Genomic DNA, 18,558 nt, shown 5'->3' with positions numbered 1-18,558 from the left:
GGTTTCCGTCGTCGTGAATAGAGACGTCCACGTCCAAGCGGAAAGACCCATAGCGCGGTGGACTCCATCGCCTTACTCCTTCGACACCAACCAGGTTTCCCATAGCGCAGTCTCTATTACTTAGCCTTACTTGTTATAAAGACATTAATGAATTTCAATGATTATAATATATTATTGAGGATGTCTAGAGTATGTGAGTGGTTTGTATACCGTGTGGTAGTCTGCAAAAGATAATATATGTATATTATTTTGTAATAAAATAATTAACTTATTCAATAAGGAATAAATACTCAAATTTAAATCCAAATTTAGGGATTTGGAACGAGTTAGATAGCCTTGAAATACACGGTAAATAACTCTACTCAATAATACTCCATCCGTCCCACTTCAATAGGCTCACTTCTTTTGGGCACGAAGATTAAAAAAATTTATTTTTTAGTAGGAAAGTGGTAGTAAAGTGGTGCGATCCACACCAATTAAGTACAATTTTTTTTACCTAAAAAGGAAAATGAGCCTATTGAAGTGGGACGGAGGGAGCAATAAACAAGTTTAGCTTAAACTCCACAATACTCTCGCTTTGGTTGGGTTTTCAGTTACACTTACACTCGTATTGAAATATTAACGTTTCCCCTTTTTAAACTTCCATTTACTATCTTTTTATTTAATGAGGAACACTATCACTAATATCCAAAAATTTGTTGCGCACATTCGTTGTCCGTCTTAATCAAACTCCTTTTACGAAAATAAATTCTTCAAAAGTATCTCATTAAAAGGCTGTCTTTTCCAAACGAAAATTCTGCATTGACAAAATTGTATCAACGGCTGGTCGACTAGACAAGATATTCACACATTAACTCATTACAAACCATTTATAGGCATACAATTACCACACTCTCTCTCACCTTCACATGAACATCACATTCCCATTTCCCATCCACCACTTAAAAAATCACATAATATCCACATAATTAATACCATAAATTTATTCTCTGTCACATGCTTTAGTTACAGTTCTACAACACAAAATCAATGACCAATAATCTATTTGCAAACCTACAAAACTGCAAATGATGGTAAATTTAGTAAATTTTTAAAACTATATTCATCTAAAATTTGTTACACCTTATATAACTCATACCAACTTTTTGCTGCCTGCATAATACTATAGCTGAATTACCAAATACTAGTACAAGATGATTCTTCTAAACTAGCAACAAAAAGCAGATTTAGAGCTTCTTAAAATCGAACTAAATCTAGTGACATGCTAATATTCGAACAGCGATCCCTTGAGCAACGAGGAGGCTTACCCGTTGCCATGGTAGGTGGATCTCGTACGTTGAAGATGCTCCGAGCCTTGCAGCATTCGTGCTACAGCTGCACGATGCAAGCATGTCGAGGGTGGGGCCATGAAGCAGCAAATTTGGAGCCAAACCATGTGGAGAATCCTTCAAGTGGTCCATGAAAGATTCTACTTGCCATTTCAAGCCTCCAAGAATCTGTACCTCAAGAAAATCGAAACAGCTGCGATGGTTTGCAGCCCTTCTGGTGGAAACCATGCTGCCTCAGTCAGTTACTACTCCCACCTACCGGCTGTTGCGTGCCAGCGCCTTTGGATGCAACAAAGGCGAGTATCAATGAGTCGAATCTCGCCTTTGTTGCGCATGCCAAGACACAATTCCCAGACCTAAATCTGCAAATTTCATTCTATTATCAGAGAAGCCTTTTCACCTTTGTAGGTCGGATTCTCTTTCACGGCGATAGGAGTACATAGGATCGTACGAGACTCTCCCCACTCGTCTAGTCCTTCGTGTTCTCTTACTTCTACCTTTCTTAACAGTCTTCTCGGTGACATCTTGAGATGTGGTTACACATTCAATCCACCAGAGTGGCAGCAAGGCCGCGAAAAACTGCACCACGATGCCTAAAGGGAGGTTCGAGTAATCACCGGATGTGATGCCAAGAAACGAAGCTAGACCAACACCTAAGAACCCGCTGCATATGCTTGACAAACACAGAGCAGAAGCCACGAACGACATCAGAGAACCCTCACAGCCCGATGGAGCTAAACTTGCAAACAGCACGTAGAAAGGCAACAGCTTAAACTGCGCAATAACCTCTGCAAGACCCGAGAAACACAAAGCAAATACTTCATTCGAGATCCCAAGTTGGATGTTTATCTGCTTGACTAGCACCATATCGAGCAGCAGAGAAAACGCGTAAGAAATCTGCACAGCGCTGGCCAGCTTTCTCATCGGAATACTCTTCCCAAACCGGTTATACAGAACAGCTAACGACAGAAGCATCAACTGGCCAGTTACTTTAGACATCCCAATAACTGAGGAGTCGAGATTCAGACACTGAGTCTGGTAGCAGAATATCGAGCCTGATAGAGTTGGGATCAGCAGGATCGAAGAAACAACCCAAATCAGAGAGTGTAACACGCTCTCGTCTTGAATTGCCACCATAAGATCGGAGTACTGTTTCTTGATGATCTGTGGGATTGATTCCCTCGCAAGAGTGTAGTTTGATGGCTGAGGCAAACCAAGGGATTCCTCTCTCGTTTTCAAACACACGGTGAGTTGGAGCACGAGGATAGCAGCAAAAGCTAGGAACATTGATTTAGCCTGCAGTGCCTTCACCAAGAAAACGCCCCCGAGTAAATTTCCCAAAACCCCACCAACAGCTGAGGCCATGAGTGCGTAGGATTGGAGCCCGGGTACTTTGTTGTGTTGGCCATACTCCGCTATGAGTGCATCCTTTGCAACTTCTGCAATTGAAGCTCCGAAGTTGCTCAGAAGCACACACGCCATGAGGGGTACGAAAAATTTACTAGCTTTCGGGATTAATGCCAACGAACCCCAAGATAGCGCCTGCAAGAACACTGAAGAGATACATAGGAACATCAGCTTTGCTGCTTCAGTTCATTGATCAAAATAAAAATGCATGTAGGAACCATTGCACTGAGAAACTCATACCAACGACACGATTATGCAGAGGACTTATGTTCGGATGATATCAAAATAGCACGTGGAGGATCGTTTGGGTTGAGGATATTACACTAAAGAGTTCAAACGGGCGATTTATTTTTCATGAACCATAGGCCTTGTAAAACTCCAACAGCAATGATGCAAAACTCCAGATCCTAATTGTGGACTTTGCTTCAACCATATTCATACCACTCGTGTAAATCGAGACAATCAAATAAAGAATGCAAATTGTGGACAGATATTAATTAAAAAGGAGTAATTTTTGCTTGCTCTATACTGTAGAGTCAGATTAGAATGGACAATATCTTCAAATAACAGCAAAGTGAAGATTCAGAGAACCTAGCACACTCAAACTCACACAAAGACTAACAAGCATAGTGTATAACAACAGATATGCTAAGAGATAAGCCCATTGCAGCTGAATAATCGAGCTGCAATAAAGCGAAAAACAAAATCCTAATAACATAATAACATAGCAATCTCCTAACTAATCACAGAACAAGAACAACTTACTCACAAGAACACACACACACACACGCAGGCTAACAAACACAGTGCATAACAACAAAAATGCTAAGAGATCAACCCATGTCAACTGAATAATCGAGCTGCAATAATGCGAATAACAAATCTCGTAATAAAATAGCAATCTCATAACTAAACACAGAACAAGAACAGCTACTAAACTAAAAGCAAACAAAACCAGATATAAACATCATAAAATATTACTACAAAACATACAATCTAAAACAGAATTACAGGCAGCAAAAACAATCTTGATTTGGGTTTTTACCTCCAATGGAAACGTAGGGAATCCTATGAGCACCACCAATGTACAGAGCATCAGATAAGATCCCATAAAAGGGCTTCGCCACCATAGGCAGATTGCCCAAATTCTGCACAATCTGCAATGTAGAAGGATTCATATAGAGATTATGGGCCATGTGGAAGTTCAGCGCCAGCCACGGAAATCCTCTGAAACCATTCACATAGTAACCAAACGCGCACAGAATCATCATCTCTTGATGCAGAAATCCCTTCTTCCCATCCAAGATTAGTTTTTTCTCGGATTGTTTGCTGATCAGAGAGATTTTCTCATCTGGGCTTATGCTGATGGGGCTCAGAGCCCTTGGCCTTCTGTATTCCTTCATAGCGTTCTTGGGGCTCTGCTGCTGAGAACATAGGATTCTTGATGTTGTTGAAAATAAAGCTTGATATTTTATGTGATTTTGGGTGCCCAAATTCATTGGGAATAATGGGTTTCTACTGCAAATCAACATGATTGAAGGAAACTTCAGAAAACCTCCGGAATTTGGTGAGATTCTCTGAAGTTTTTGTTCAAGTAAGAAAAGGAATGTCTAATGCGACAGAATTTATATGCAGGCAAACAAGAAAAAGACTATTTAGTTGTAGAGGAATCCAGAAGAGTATAGGAAGAGTAAACATGGGATTAAATTAATTTAATTAGATTAATCAGGGAGAGGGTTGGGTTCTGTTTCTCTTAAGAAAGGGAGAGAGTGAGGAAGAGGGTTCCAGTAGTTGACGAAGATGTTAATATATTAAAGTTTATTTTGGATTTTCTGATGTGGAGATTTTAAGGGACCAAAAATGAGGATATGTCGACGCATGGCGACTTTGAATAGGTTTGATGTGTTTGAAACCTTCGATGACCACTAAGTTAGATTCAGTGAGCACAATCAATAACAATGTGACATTTTGAGGTAAAAATAAACACAGAAGTTTTTGAGATTTGAAGTATTATTGAGATAATTCATTGTTATTAATTTTATTTTATTTTGTGGCTCATAGGAAGCCGTAGTGTTGGTTAAATTACATTTGAAAAATATATTACTCCATGATAGAGAGACTTATAAGACGACAATGATGGTTCGAATTTGTAAGGTTGTGACACTTGACTGTAAAAAATTACTCATTTTACAGTTAGGTCTTAAAAGGATTATTGTGAGATACTAAAATCTTAGATTCATAATCATCATCCTCTCAAAAAAAGATTCATAATCATCATAATCTTTAAATTATTTAATTATTTTACCAACAAAATACTAATTTACCACTACATCATCTGCAATGACATGTTATTAAGTTTCTAATACAAAAAAAGTGTCAAGTGTAACTAGTAAAGAGAGTGGGCGATCCATATTAGAGAAAGGCAAAAACTGCACATCATTTATTTAATATTAATCAATGTTAATTAGGTTGTTAGTTAAGATGTTATATATGTGTTAATTACAATTAATTATATCCTTATTTTAATTCAAGTAAATTCTAGTATTCATTTTATAATGAGGTGGCCACACACTTTGGTACATTCAAATTCAAGGAGCATAAGTAATTAAATCATAAGTATCCCTTCACTCTTAAATAAATGTCTCATGTCGTCGCAACATGTAAATAAAAAAAGTGAGTAATTTTTCTCTTTTAGCTTGAAAAATGGTTAACAATCGTTAAAAAATGGTTATAACAAATCTTAATTAAAACTTAAGATTACTAAAATCTAATTGACATTTGATGAACTCAAACTTCTATTGGGATACATGTGTGTAGTTTACATATTGATTGTTGAAATAAGTTAGGGGCCACATCTTCTTCACTTGTTTTGAACTATTTTTTGAGGAATATTTGGAATCAATGTCTTTGGACGGTGTTATTGGTTTGAAGACTTATTCCCGTTAACGGCATGTTTTTTTGTTTTTTTTGTTTTTTTTCCCAGCTAAATGTTCGATGCAATAATTATTTTGATCACAGATTCAAATTTAACATTTCCAACAAATTCAACGTCATTTTATCATATTCGATTTAGGTGAAACATGCCCCCAATAATTCATCTTGGAATAAAGATCACTATCAAATGCTCGATGCAATAATTTAGAAAAAATGTCTTAACCTTCAAACAATGCAAAAAGAAAAACACTGTTCTAAACAATTTCTTTAAAGGGAATAAACTCATTCATTATTTCGAATAATAATAGTATCTCACAGGCCACAATCAAGCTGGAAAAATCATGAGACAGAATCCTTATCAAAAAAAAAAAGATCATTGAACTAGAAATAGAAGCAGAAAAAAGCCAAAGCATAGTTTACTCACAACTTTTGAAATAATTTTCCCATAAAACAAGAAATTACTATTTTTCCGTTGGATTATTTAAGTGATATCCGGCTTTTGTATTTTCATAAGCTAACGAATTCTCTTACGGTGGAATGGACTCATATTGGGCCTAATAAAGCCTATATAAAATGGGCTAACAGCCCATATATTCCCAAACAGAAAATCGAACTCATCAACCCTCAACATTTCTGCGGCAAACAGCAATCGAATTTCACTAACAGGAAAACGTTCTCATTTTTTCCCTCAAACTGTTTCGATTTCAGCTCTCACAGTGCAAGAATGGCGTCGGAGTCTGCCGAGAGGAAGAAAGCTTATCGGAAGTCCAGGAAGCGAGCTCGAGGCGAGATGGACCAGCAGCTCGAACGGTTGGAGTCGCTGCCGTGGAGCTCCTCGCTTCCAGCGAGTAATGGCGGCGCTGACGATGATCTCTCTCTTTTCATCGGCTCTAACGAACTTGAAGGAGGTGCTTTGTCGATTAATTCTGCTATCTGTGTCTAATTAGTTTAGCTGTACGTCCAATTATTATGATTGTTTGAATGCTACAGCTTTTGTTTGCTGAATTGCTGGTAGGAATTTATAGGTGTGTATGAAGTTCAGAGTATTCTTTTTTATCTTAAGTTATATTGTTTTCTTATTCAAGATTAATTTATGTAATGACTTCGAATGCTCTTTTGTTGTATAAATTTATGCTGGTATATTTTGTAACCAAATGAATTTCCGATATGTAAAATTTCTCTTTTTAAGCATTTATTTTCTGAGGTAATCTGTTTTGTATCCTCAACTTTCAACATTTTTCCATAAAATGTTCCGAACTTTCGATTTCTATATTCAGAAACCGGCAAATTTCAGTATTTTCAAAAGAAATGTCCCGCTGTATACAAATTCGAAGACGGAATGATGAGGCACCTTGCCGGATTCTTAGGTGGAACAATGACTTTTTATTGGGGAAGGTGAAAAAGAATCACCTAAGAATCCGACGAGATGACTCACTGTTCCATCGCCAAATTTTGTATAGCTGAAAAATGTTGAAGGTTTGGGTTTCTGAATAGAAACGAAAGTTGGAGACATTTTTCGGAAAACGCTGAAAGTTTGGGGTTTTGTAATAGAAAACGGAAGTTGAGGACATTTTCTGGAAAATGCTGAAAGTTGGGAGCACATACTTTTTTTTTTTCTTGAACTTCTTGGATAACGACTAAAGATGATGATTTCACGGTCATACAGAAATCAGAAATATTAACTTTTTTCTTGAATTTATCTTAGGTTAGTTTAGAGGAAGACAAGAGTTTTTGTTCGAGTTTCTTTTTAAAATTTATGTTACATGTAGGAAGTTGTAACTGGTGGTTTTCAGCTTGTGAGCTAAATTGTATGCTACTGTTGCAGGATTTCTTACTCTTGAAGAGATTGATGAAGCAGAGTATGGGTTGGAAATTCCCAATGTCAAGGTTGAAACTGAGAGAAAAAAGTTAAAAGGAAAAAAAGAATCAAAGAGAAGTGAGCTAAATGAAGGGGGTGCTGATGAGAGATTGGATGCTGAGCTTTATGGTGAATGTAAGGATAAGGATGAAGAAAGCAAAGAGGATAATGAGAAGAAGCAGAAGAAGAAGAAAAAGAAGAAGGAGGGAAAGAAAAAGAAAAAAGATATTCAGAAGAATGATGAGACCGATAAAGCACAGGAAAATTCAGAGACAACTACTGGTTGGTATTCATTATGATTGTACAATGTTTGTTGTAGCTTTTTGGAGTTGGGATTTTTTGGGTCTCATCAATAGGAAATAAACTAAACATAAAAGTGCTTAGAAATCATTACAAATTATGTTGCATCCCTTAGAATACTATGATGAAACTGCATGATTATAATCTTGATATTTGCTGTTGTAATTCAATTTTCAACTAGTTTTGTTGGGGAACCTCATATGCTATATTTTGGTGATACATGAGACAATTCAGCCTTTTTTATATACTTTGTTAAAAATAAGTAGTTGATGTTTGACTTTGTGTTAGTAAATTACACTAATTTGATTTCCCATATCCGTGTACTAAGTTTCCCTCTACTTAATTTACTACTTGCAATATGGTATCCTTTCAAAGATTTCACCGTGACAACAGTTATTTCAGAAATTTGGTACCTTGTTGTGAGATGCCAGGCCTTCCATTTGATATTGTATTATATTCTGTCAGTGTGCATCACACTTGGTCTTTGTTTCCTTGTTGCTATATTTGATTATCATTTTCTGGGTTGATATCTGTAATCTCTTTTCCATGTATATGTGTGAAACTAACTTCGATTGATGATTATATTAGCAATCAATTTTCTTATTTACTTTTCTATCAAGAAAGATTTGAGACGTACTTGTCCAATATATTGACCGATGATTGCATATTATTAAGATGGATTTTTCTGAAGTAGTCGGTTTTTGCTGCTTGTATTGTGTGACATCAATGTGAGTCTCTAGAATTGCTTCCCCTAACATTAAAAAAATTGCTTTCAGCTAGTGATGCAAAGGAGGGTTGCAATGTTGAAGAGGAATTAATTGATGAAGACGAATATTATGCATGGAATGAGCTGAGACTTCATCCCATGATTATGAAATCAATATACAGGCTCAAGTTTAAGGAACCCACCCCAATACAGAAAGCTTGTATTCCTGCTGCTGCTCATCAAGGAAAGGTGGGGTTTTCTCATTAGGTTGATGTTGTGTTAGAGAGTGGCAACTATGCATGGTACTGACGATTTAGTTGGCTTGACAGGATGTAATTGGTGCTGCTGAGACAGGATCTGGTAAAACTCTTGCCTTTGGGTTGCCTATATTACAGCGTCTTCTGGAAGAACGAGAAAAGGTGGAGAGGCTCATGGTCGAAAGAGCAGATGCCAATGATGGGATTGCTCCAAAAGGTGTTCTACGCGCTCTCGTTGTTACCCCTACGAGAGAGCTTGCACTTCAGGTTCTCATTACTTCTTTGCTTTGGTGACTTCTCTATAGTTTGCTAAATAGCTTCTTGTGTAGGGAGAGGAACTGTGTAACATTTTGACCTCAAGCAACTGATTGTTCAATCTGTAATTTCTTTTATTTATTAGTTAGTTATATTTTAAATAATAGAACATGTCCCTTATTGAAGGTGACAGATCATCTCAAGGCAGTTGCATTAGGCACCAATGTTAGGGTAGTTCCTATTGTTGGTGGCATGTCAACTGAGAAGCAGGAAAGACTTCTGAGAGGAAGGCCTGAAATTGTTGTTGGAACACCAGGGAGACTGTGGGAACTTATGTCAGGTGGAGAACCGCACCTCGTCGAGGTAAGACTGAAACTAAGTGACATTGATGCATGCCAAGGACAAAGCTTACTTGATTGTGCTGGTAATTGTTTTTGAATCTGTTAATGGACAGTTTGCTTGAGAATAGGACTTAAAAATACTCTGTTTCTTCTCTTTTTCCTTATAAAAAATGAATTTGCTTGATTCAATTCTTGTGCTTATAAGTCTTAGTTGGCTGAATGTTTTATAGTATGTCATATATCACCAGAATAACAGGGGATGGAGTCAACTTGAATGAAGAGCCAGGATACTTTACAGGGATTATACTAATGTCATCATGTGGGTGATTGGATTTGCAATCAAAAGTTGTTGCAGGGACTAGGGAGAGAGATTGTGTTGCAAGATATTCTCTGACGTCTGTTTTCATCTTCTGCAGTTGTTTTTTTTGTTGTTTTAATAAATTGATATATAGGTCTCATTCAGCTTATTATAGAGTTTGCCATGGCAGTCACCATATTTTTTTGACACATCACAAATGTATTCATTTTCACATTTAAGCTGTATGATGTTTTTCTTGATCTTGAGTTGATTGGGTGTTTACATAGTAACAACCAGAAATAAACTTGGAGCAGTCCTTGTTATGATATTTTCTAATGAAATGAATATTCTGCTTGTTTACCATCTCAGAAAAGAATCTGACTCATCTGGTACTTTCTGTGTTATGTCCCTATATATACCATGGGGAATTTGCCTCTTATAGTAAACAATTAAATACTGGTCCATTAGATCTTGGTAATGATTTCTGAAGGTTGATGCTGCTGTATGTTCAATTATAGATGTTTTATGCTTATGTTTCCATGATGTTAAACATGGGGGTTCATATATGTATAATTTTTATTATGCAGATGCACTGCTTGTCATTTTTTGTGTTGGATGAGGCTGACCGCATGATTGAAGCTGGTCATTTCCGTGAGTTACAATCTATCATCGACATGCTTCCAATGGGCAAGGAATCAACTGAGAGTCAGCCTGAGAATACACAAAACTGTGTGACTCTTGCAAACCTTCCTAGGAAGAAAAGACAAACCTTCGTGTTTTCTGCAACTCTGGCATTATCAGCTGATTTCCGTAAGAAGTTGAAGCATGGGTCTTTGCGCGCGAAAAAAGATGATCTTAGTTCATTTGAGACCCTTTCACAAAGAGCTGGAATGAGACCTAACACTGCTATAGTGGATCTAACCAGCTCTTCAATTTTAGCAAACAAACTTGAGGAATCAATTATTGAGTATGTGTCCCCCTGTACATTTCTATATAATGAAATCATTCTGCTAACCATGCTTCATATAATTCTGTTTATTGCCATATTCTAGTCCTCTTTCACATATTGCATGTTTTACTGGACCGGGTATTCAAGGAGAGTGACTTGTGCATTATGGGTCACAGGTGTCAAGAAGATGAAAAGGATGCCTATTTGTATTATATATTAAGCATTCATGGACAAGGCCGTGCGATTGTCTTTTGCACCTCAATTGCAGCTCTGCGCCGCATTTCTTCAATATTGCGTATCCTCAACATAGATATATGGACCCTTCATTCAGAAATGCAGCAGAGAGCACGCCTAAAGGTTTGAATATTCAATCTTTTGCATTTCTGATTGGTTCCTCATCCTCTTCCTAGCTGTGCTATCATACCCTTATAGGGAGTATTATGCCGTATATATATAGTGTTTTTTCATTCAATCCATGTCTTCGGTTGTATCAAAACATTCATGTATAGGGCACTTTCAGGGTGTCTTTTCATATAGAAATAAATATAAGTACTGTATTCCCAAGAAAAGGCATGTCTTTTACTCTTTTAATGCGGCATATGTTGAGGACTATCTTTTGGTGAGTTTACTAGCTGCAGATGGCATATGATGTAGAATCCATCATATGTTTAACCTCAAATTTGGAAATGGAAAACTTAATTGTGGTATCTTTGGGGGGTTATGTCATATCTTTGGGGCAACACTACAAACAGATTTATTTTGGCTAGTGTTAAGTAGAGAATTATATGTCCTTAGAGTAGATATAATGTATTTAAATTTTGTGAAGTAGTGGAAATACGTTCTGCTTCATAGTTAAATGCTTTATGCATCATTTCGTTGTGGTTGGTGGTGGTATACTAGGGCATAGTGTGATTTGATTGAAGCAGCCAGTAATAGCGTTTGCACAATAAAATTTTAACTAGACAGGATGTTGTTCTCCTAACATATGGTGAACATTAGTCTCTTTTTGAGAAATAAGACCAAATTTTACCTTTATATTTCTTGCCCATGCTGATACTTCCATTCTCAACCTACACTTATGATTATTACTGAGGTTCAACCCGTGTCTTCTGACGCCTCACTTGGGTTTGCTTCATGTGCTTGTGCTCAATGCAGTCCATAGATCGTTTCCGTGCAAATGAACATAGCGTTCTTGTTGCTACAGATGCTGCAGCACGAGGGCTTGACATTCCTGGTGTTCGAACCGTCGTTCATTACCAGCTTCCACTTTCGGCTGAAGTAATTTGTTTCCATTGGTGCAATTTTTGGTGCTTTTTAATCTCTGAAGACTTGCAGTTTTTGAGCAGGATAAGTTTACTGCTGTAGGTATATGTTCATAGATGTGGAAGAACAGCTAGGGCTTCTACGGATGGTTGCAGCATTGCTCTAATATCACCAAATGATGCATCGAAATTCGCATCTTTGTGCAGATCCTTTTCAAAGGTAATTACATTGTTAGATTATGTTGTAGCAGGGATGATGATTGATATTTTTAACAAAGTACAAGCTTGTTTAACAAAGGATTAGGGTTTCATTTAAGCACATAAACGGTCTAGACCTCTCTTAACATGGTGATGCTCCTTTACTAATAGTACCTCAGCCCTAAACCCCTCTTGATTTGATATTTGATGACTTTGCTCTTAATCTATGCATACGTTCTTTTTTATGGCTTTGCTGTGAAGAACATATGAGACTGTGAACAGATTATATGCAAAAAAAATTGAATAGAATTCATGTGTCAGTTTATATGCAGTCAAGTAAGCCATGACTCTTATATTTTCCTGTCGGAGGAACCTCTCTATATTTTATATGTATAGTTATTATCTATAATTATTGAGTGTTAAAGTAAGTGATTATTTTGTTGGGTTCTCCAGGAAAGTTTCCAGCGGTTTCCTGTTGAGGTCTCATACATGCCAGAGATAATGAAGCAATCATCTCTTGCACATCAAATAGACAAGATTGTCAGAAAGGGTTCCCAGGTAATGCGAATTGCACACTGTAACGATATTTCTTGTGAAACCTTTTCCTTTTCCACCTCCTATAGTCCTGATTGTTGAAGGTATAAACCTCTGAAATTTCATTTGGACACCATTCATTGTTTATTTAAAATATTTCTTCAAATCCTGCTTCTTACCAACCCCTTTAATGCAGATTGTTGTCTTCGGCTATTACATGGTCCTAAATGAATTGTTCACATTATGCTGTATGTTGACATTTGTTACTGTTATGAACTTAATTTCATCAGGAAAAGGCTGAGAGAAGTTGGTTGGAGCGAAATGCTGAATCAGTTGAATTGATTTTGGATGAAAATGACAGTGAGGAGGACAGAGTGAAGAAATATCGGCAAAACAAAGCCCAATCAAATAAGTTGCAGCAGTTGCAGCAGGTGCGGATTTAGTGGAAAGTGTTCTCAGTTGTTTGATCTACACTGTCGCATGTAACTACTAGAAATGCAGATGGAATTCGTGCGAAATATATTGGTTATACACGTCTTGACCTATAAAATTGCAGGAACTCAACACGCTACTATCCAGACCATTACAACCCAGAACATTTTCAAAGCGCTTTGTGACTGGGGTAAGCATATGTAATTTTTCAATTCTTTGATGTGACATTAGTGCATGCACACTCTCATTTCACTTCCTATAGTATGTCGTAAAAGGTTTGTTCTTGTAACAAATCTAAAGAAATGTAGTACCTTTTTCCTTTTGTTCACATATACCTCTTTATCTTCGACCCGTTTCACTACATCATAGGTTAAAGAATGGTGTAGTGTGCAGTGAGTTTTCGGATTAAGTAGTTCAGGTTCCCAGCCTCATCCTGCCAAATATAGGTGATGGTATTTGCAGCCGTAAGTATGTAATGACTTCTGTGGAAAAATCGGCCAAAAGAAATAAAAATTCATCTACGTTTGATGTGTTTTCATTGTGCACAATATTAGGACAGGCTGCCTGTCATACGCATCTACAATATTTTCCACTTGTCACGTCTCTCGAGAAATCATCATTTACTATTATTCTCTTATGGTTGAAACTGTTTCTAAATATCAAACTAATTTCAAACCTTTCCAGGCTGGTGTATCTCCTCTTCTTCAACATCAATTTGAAGAAATTGCAAGGAAAAAACCTGGGGATTCGAATGAGTTAGGTCCGAACAAAAGGAGAAGGTTGGTCGTTATAGGCCAAGATTGTGTAGAACCACTACAGGCATTGCGTAGTGCAAGTAATGAGGTAATGCTGCAATTTAACAACATCCATTTCCATCTCGTGCAATAAATGCTTGGCTCTTGTTCCATGTTAGGTTATGAGAATCACATCACTTTCACTTGCTGCACTCATTTTTGTTAATTGCACTCGTCTTCTCAGCCACGCTTGGATCTCAAAGTGATTGCAGAAAAGCAGAGAAGTTCAAACGACTTGAGAAGGAAGAGGAAAGAGATGAAGAAACGTATTATCAGCCAACCTTGCTTCATTATTCATATACAAAATGATGTTTTGTCTCTTTATATTCAATCTTGGACTTTACATTTTGTTTCCCTGGACTAGAGTCTCTAATGTTCTGCTCTGTAACCAGGTTTGCACGAGCAAAGACGAAAGCAAAGGAAGAAGCTGCAGCAACGGGAAGGTTAGCTTATGCAATCGAGCAAAACGCTTCATGCTTTATCAGGAAAATGTGATGCACCTAAGCTAGATCATTGCCTAACCAACGGGTTCTATTGCTGTTTCGATTCTAGCTCATTTTTGTTAGATGCAAGGCTCTGCTAGAATGGGCAAACTTGCATACCCCCACCACTCTAGATTTCTCTTCATCTTCATAGAAAACAAACAGAAGTTAGTGATTGCAAATGACAATAATAGACTTTCAAACCTCTACTGTACACCTAAATTGAATGAGTTTTTGATTTTGATCAATATTATATAGTCGATGGAGATTTGCATTCATATGTGGTTTGATGTGCTTTTGCGATTTGTTTTGTAATGTGCAAGCATGGTGTTAAAAAAAAAGTACTTAAAATTATGGAAATTGATAATTTTCTTATTTATTCGGATTTGATCTTTTATTCCATAGTTCATTGTGTCCTTCTATATTCCACTATTAATTTCATTATTTTATAAAATATTTATGACAAAAATTAAAATATTATTATTGATTCTAATAAACATTTGTCATTAAACATTGAAACTTTTAAGATCAATAGACCCTAAATTTGAATTAAATAACTCTAATAATCAATGGATTTTAATTAATTATCTTGAAATCATACTACAATATAGTAATAAATAAAACTAACAAAAAATGATTAAAAATTATATACTAAAATTAAATATATAAAATTAAAGAAAAATAATTAAAAACTATTTAAAAAAAATTGAAAGTGCGACACACACAATAAACGCCAAAATTGTGACTGGCAAACAAATCCGTGTGATATTTATTGTGTACTTACCTCTATACATGGATCACATTTTTTTGTATAACTTAGATGGATATAATATGAAAATCAATAACTATCAACGTTCCTAACAAGAAAACAAAGGGGGCGGGCCGAAGCTCATCGCCACCAACAACTTATACCCCAAACCCAAAACCATATACAAATCAAATATGCAGTGATGAGCTCAAAACTTCTTAGATGTATACTGGATCGAAGGGGACTCCACTGTCTTTGATCCATCCATCCTCCACAAAATGAACGATTGGAGTCCATGCCTTCATCTCCTCGTCGTTCAACTTCTTGATACCCGGCCAATTGACCCGTTTCGACTGATCCGCCCCGGGCCCCTCGTTCTTGTACTCGACGTAGAAGATGGTATCCAACCCGATGCTCCCCTCCCACGGCGACCACCCCTCGGGCGCGATGAACCCCTCGATGGTGCTCTGCGCGATGATTGTCCTCGACAGCGTCTTCCACGGCCGCCCCAGGTACGCCATGAACGGCGGCTGCGCCTCCAGGAAGTCCTTCTCCGCCGTGATCTTGCAGCCCTGGATGATGGTGATCCCCGTCAGGTTCTTCTCGTTGCGCCCCTGCGCCGTCACCATGCACGCCTGGTGCGGGTCGGGCTTGCGCACCACCAGCTCGCACTTCTGGAACACGGCGATGGCGTTGCCGAAGATGAAGTCGACCGTGCCGCTGATGCGGCACTCGCGGAAGAGCTGGCGCTGGATGTGTGGGTATAGGGTGTCTTGGTAGCCGTCCATGTGGACGTTGTAGAAGATGCCCACGTCACCCGACGCTCGCACCGCCACCGCCTGGTGCCCCACCGCCCCCGCCGTGTTCTCGATGCCGATGTCCTTGGCGATGAACCCTCGCCCGTTCACGACTGCACAATCACAATCACAAATAATTGCAAAAATAAAATAAAAATGATGTTATATTGAACTCCCTAAGTTCCAATAATAACATACCAAATTTCATTTTTGAGCATCCCATTTATAATGTCTCAATTCAAAAAAAGAAATAATTTACTTTTTCTCCTCGATCATTTACCTTTTCTCTTTCTTACTTTTTTACTACTCTCTTTCTATTTTTCCTCATTTATTTTATCTCTTTCTTACTTTATCTACATTTTTCAATTTGTGTGCCCCATTTTTTTTGTTTAGGACAGAGGGAGTAATAGCAAATGTGATGATAAGAAAATATATATACTTACTTAGAGTTGCGGAGTCGTAGGTCTGAGTTCCATGAGTGAAACACTTGTCGCCGGAGATTCTGGTCTTCAACGGCCCCTCTCCGATCAGAATGACCTCATCCACCTTCTTCGGGATCTCAACGTACTCCTTGTACACGCCGGCCTTCACGAATATCACATACGGCGTTTTGTTCTTGGGCGGCACCGTCTTCACGGCCTCGGTGATGGTCTTGAACTGGCCGCTGCCGTCTTGCGCCACCACCACGTTCGGCTTCAACGAGATCTTAGGGTTTTCGACGAGCTTCCTCGCGTGACCTTTCACGAAATCAGGAACGCCGGCATCCAGGAGCTGCCGCGGGGCCTTGATGCTGTTCACCAGTTCGCCCAAATCCTTCTTGATGGACTGGAAATTCTTCTGGAATTCGATCACCAATCCCAAACCCTTGCTCAGCAACTCGCCGCTGGTTTTCAGCATTTCCCTCACCGCTTTCCCGGACTCTCCTGCACACATAATCAAAAGTAAAATAATAAATTCATCTAATTGGATTAACGAACCCTAAACTAGCTAAAGCACTAGAGATTGAGGCTGAAGATGAAAATGGAAAAAAGAAAAGCAACTAGTCTTTTTCTGTTTTTACCTTTAGTCTTGGCGAATGCATCGAAGCAGGTGTCCTTGTAGGTGATGGCGGCGCTGAGCCATATCTTGACCTCATCGAGGATATGATCCATCTGGCCGATCTCATACTGGCTGATATGCTCCACTGACGTGTGGACTTCCTCGATGGAATCCGCCAGCACGCGCTCGCACACGTCCAGCGCCCCTTTCGTCATCGGGTCCTTCTCCAAATTCTTATACATCGTCGTGTTCTTTATGGCGATCTGCAGCTCCGCCACCGCCTTGTCGAACGCCTCCCTTATGAAATCCTTCGCCTCCGAGATGTTGCCCTGCTTGCAGTTCTCGCCCATCCCCGTCGCGTCGCACAGATCGCCCACCACGCCTTGCTGCGGCTTCTCGTCCGCAGCGGTCACGGCCACGGCCATGCACGCCACCACGAGGAGCGCCGCCGCGCTCGTATTGTACCTTCTCACGGCCATCTAAATTGTTTAATTTTTTATTTATCTAGTTTATTTTTGTTGCGTTTTTTCAAGGATGAGTGGATGTGTATATATACATAGTTTCGGAGATGATGACAACGTTTCTGGTTCGTTGGTTGTTTATTTCTAAAATTAGAATCTTGTTCCATTTCCATCCATGCCATGTTTTTCGACCAGAATTTGGAAAACTACTAGCTAAGTTTTGACTCCGGCCATATGTATTTTAGTACTTAAAAACGACAGAATAAGAATGTTTCACGGAATGAAATCCTTTTTTATATATATATAGTAAAGAACAAAAAAGAAGAATAAAAAGAAATCGATTTATTTATTGAGTAATTAATTTATAGTTACGACAGATGCTAAGCTACCACGAGGGGTCGACATTTCATTTCGTTGTCTTGTTAGAGATAGGAACAAAACAATCAATTAATATTATGTAAAGCTTAAAAATTCATTTGACAGAATTCCCATGAGAAATTAATCGAATGACTTTATAGATTCTTTAAAAGAAGCTTGATCACAATAGATGATATATACTATAAAATATTCAAATATGAGATAGATCGAAGCTAGCTCATTAATTGTAGAGGATCCATATTAGTTTTATTTAGTAATTTCTAAAGATATTGTAATTATATTATTTTTCAAAAGATAAATACGTTAAATGTTGATAAAAAATTAAGTATAAATCATGCATAATACTATAATAATTTTATTTTTATAATAAAATTATGGAATACTGAATTTTATCCCTCAGTTCGTGCGTACCTGTGCGTACCTGCTAGTGTACGTAAAAAACATAGAGTAATTATTTCTAGTAGGAGTTAGCCTAGCTTATATTCCATTCCCTCTGTCCCGCTCCAAATGACCCAAAAAAATTGGATACGGAAATTAAGAAATGTGTGATAATTAAAGATGTAAAGTGGTGGTGGGATAATCCAAAAAGTAATGTTAAATGATTTATTTTATTTTTAAATTTAGATTAGGTCATTTAAAATGGAACAATCCAAAATAGAAATTGACATGAGTCATTTAAAATGGAACAATCCAAAATAAAAATTGACATGGGGCATTTGAAATGAGATGAACGAAGTATCTAGCAAGGGAAAATGATAACACGTACGTGGAGAGTCCCATGTGCAAGTCTTGCAAATGTAC

At 37.9% G+C, this 18,558-nt stretch overlaps 3 protein-coding genes across 3 annotated transcripts; 1 reads left to right on the top strand and 2 right to left on the bottom strand.

Annotated features, from left to right (window-relative positions):
- Nucleotides 1-1,078: 1,078 nt before the first annotated feature.
- On the bottom strand, nt 1,079-4,637 carry LOC130991829 (probable folate-biopterin transporter 9, chloroplastic). The gene is made up of 2 exons (XM_057916237.1): nt 3,781-4,637; nt 1,079-2,881 (listed from the first exon to the last, which is right to left on the bottom strand). The coding sequence occupies exons 1-2, from the start codon at nt 4,265-4,267 to the stop codon at nt 1,725-1,727; spliced, it is 1,644 nt and encodes a 547-aa protein (XP_057772220.1). The 5' UTR covers nt 4,268-4,637; the 3' UTR covers nt 1,079-1,724.
- Nucleotides 4,638-6,273: 1,636 nt separating this feature from the next.
- Nucleotides 6,274-14,613, top strand: LOC130991782 (DEAD-box ATP-dependent RNA helicase 13). The gene is made up of 15 exons (XM_057916176.1): nt 6,274-6,577; nt 7,495-7,809; nt 8,604-8,782; nt 8,863-9,057; nt 9,232-9,408; nt 10,272-10,651; nt 10,810-10,990; nt 11,789-11,911; nt 11,999-12,115; nt 12,547-12,651; nt 12,918-13,058; nt 13,184-13,249; nt 13,744-13,902; nt 14,038-14,119; nt 14,246-14,613. Exons 1-15 carry the CDS (start codon nt 6,394-6,396, stop codon nt 14,299-14,301), a joined length of 2,460 nt encoding a protein of 819 aa, XP_057772159.1. The 5' UTR covers nt 6,274-6,393; the 3' UTR covers nt 14,302-14,613.
- Nucleotides 14,614-15,062: 449 nt separating this feature from the next.
- LOC130991823 (pectinesterase-like) lies at nt 15,063-17,451 on the bottom strand. The gene is made up of 3 exons (XM_057916231.1): nt 16,941-17,451; nt 16,324-16,803; nt 15,063-15,993 (listed from the first exon to the last, which is right to left on the bottom strand). The coding sequence occupies exons 1-3, from the start codon at nt 17,395-17,397 to the stop codon at nt 15,302-15,304; spliced, it is 1,629 nt and encodes a 542-aa protein (XP_057772214.1). The 5' UTR covers nt 17,398-17,451; the 3' UTR covers nt 15,063-15,301.
- Between the last annotated feature and the right edge of the window lie 1,107 nt (nt 17,452-18,558).

Source organism: Salvia miltiorrhiza, chromosome 7, assembly GCF_028751815.1.
Source record: "Salvia miltiorrhiza cultivar Shanhuang (shh) chromosome 7, IMPLAD_Smil_shh, whole genome shotgun sequence".
NCBI classification, from domain to species: Eukaryota; Viridiplantae; Streptophyta; class Magnoliopsida; order Lamiales; family Lamiaceae; genus Salvia; species Salvia miltiorrhiza.
Note: the sequence above shows the minus strand (reverse complement) of the source record. Positions and strands in the feature narration are given on the sequence as shown.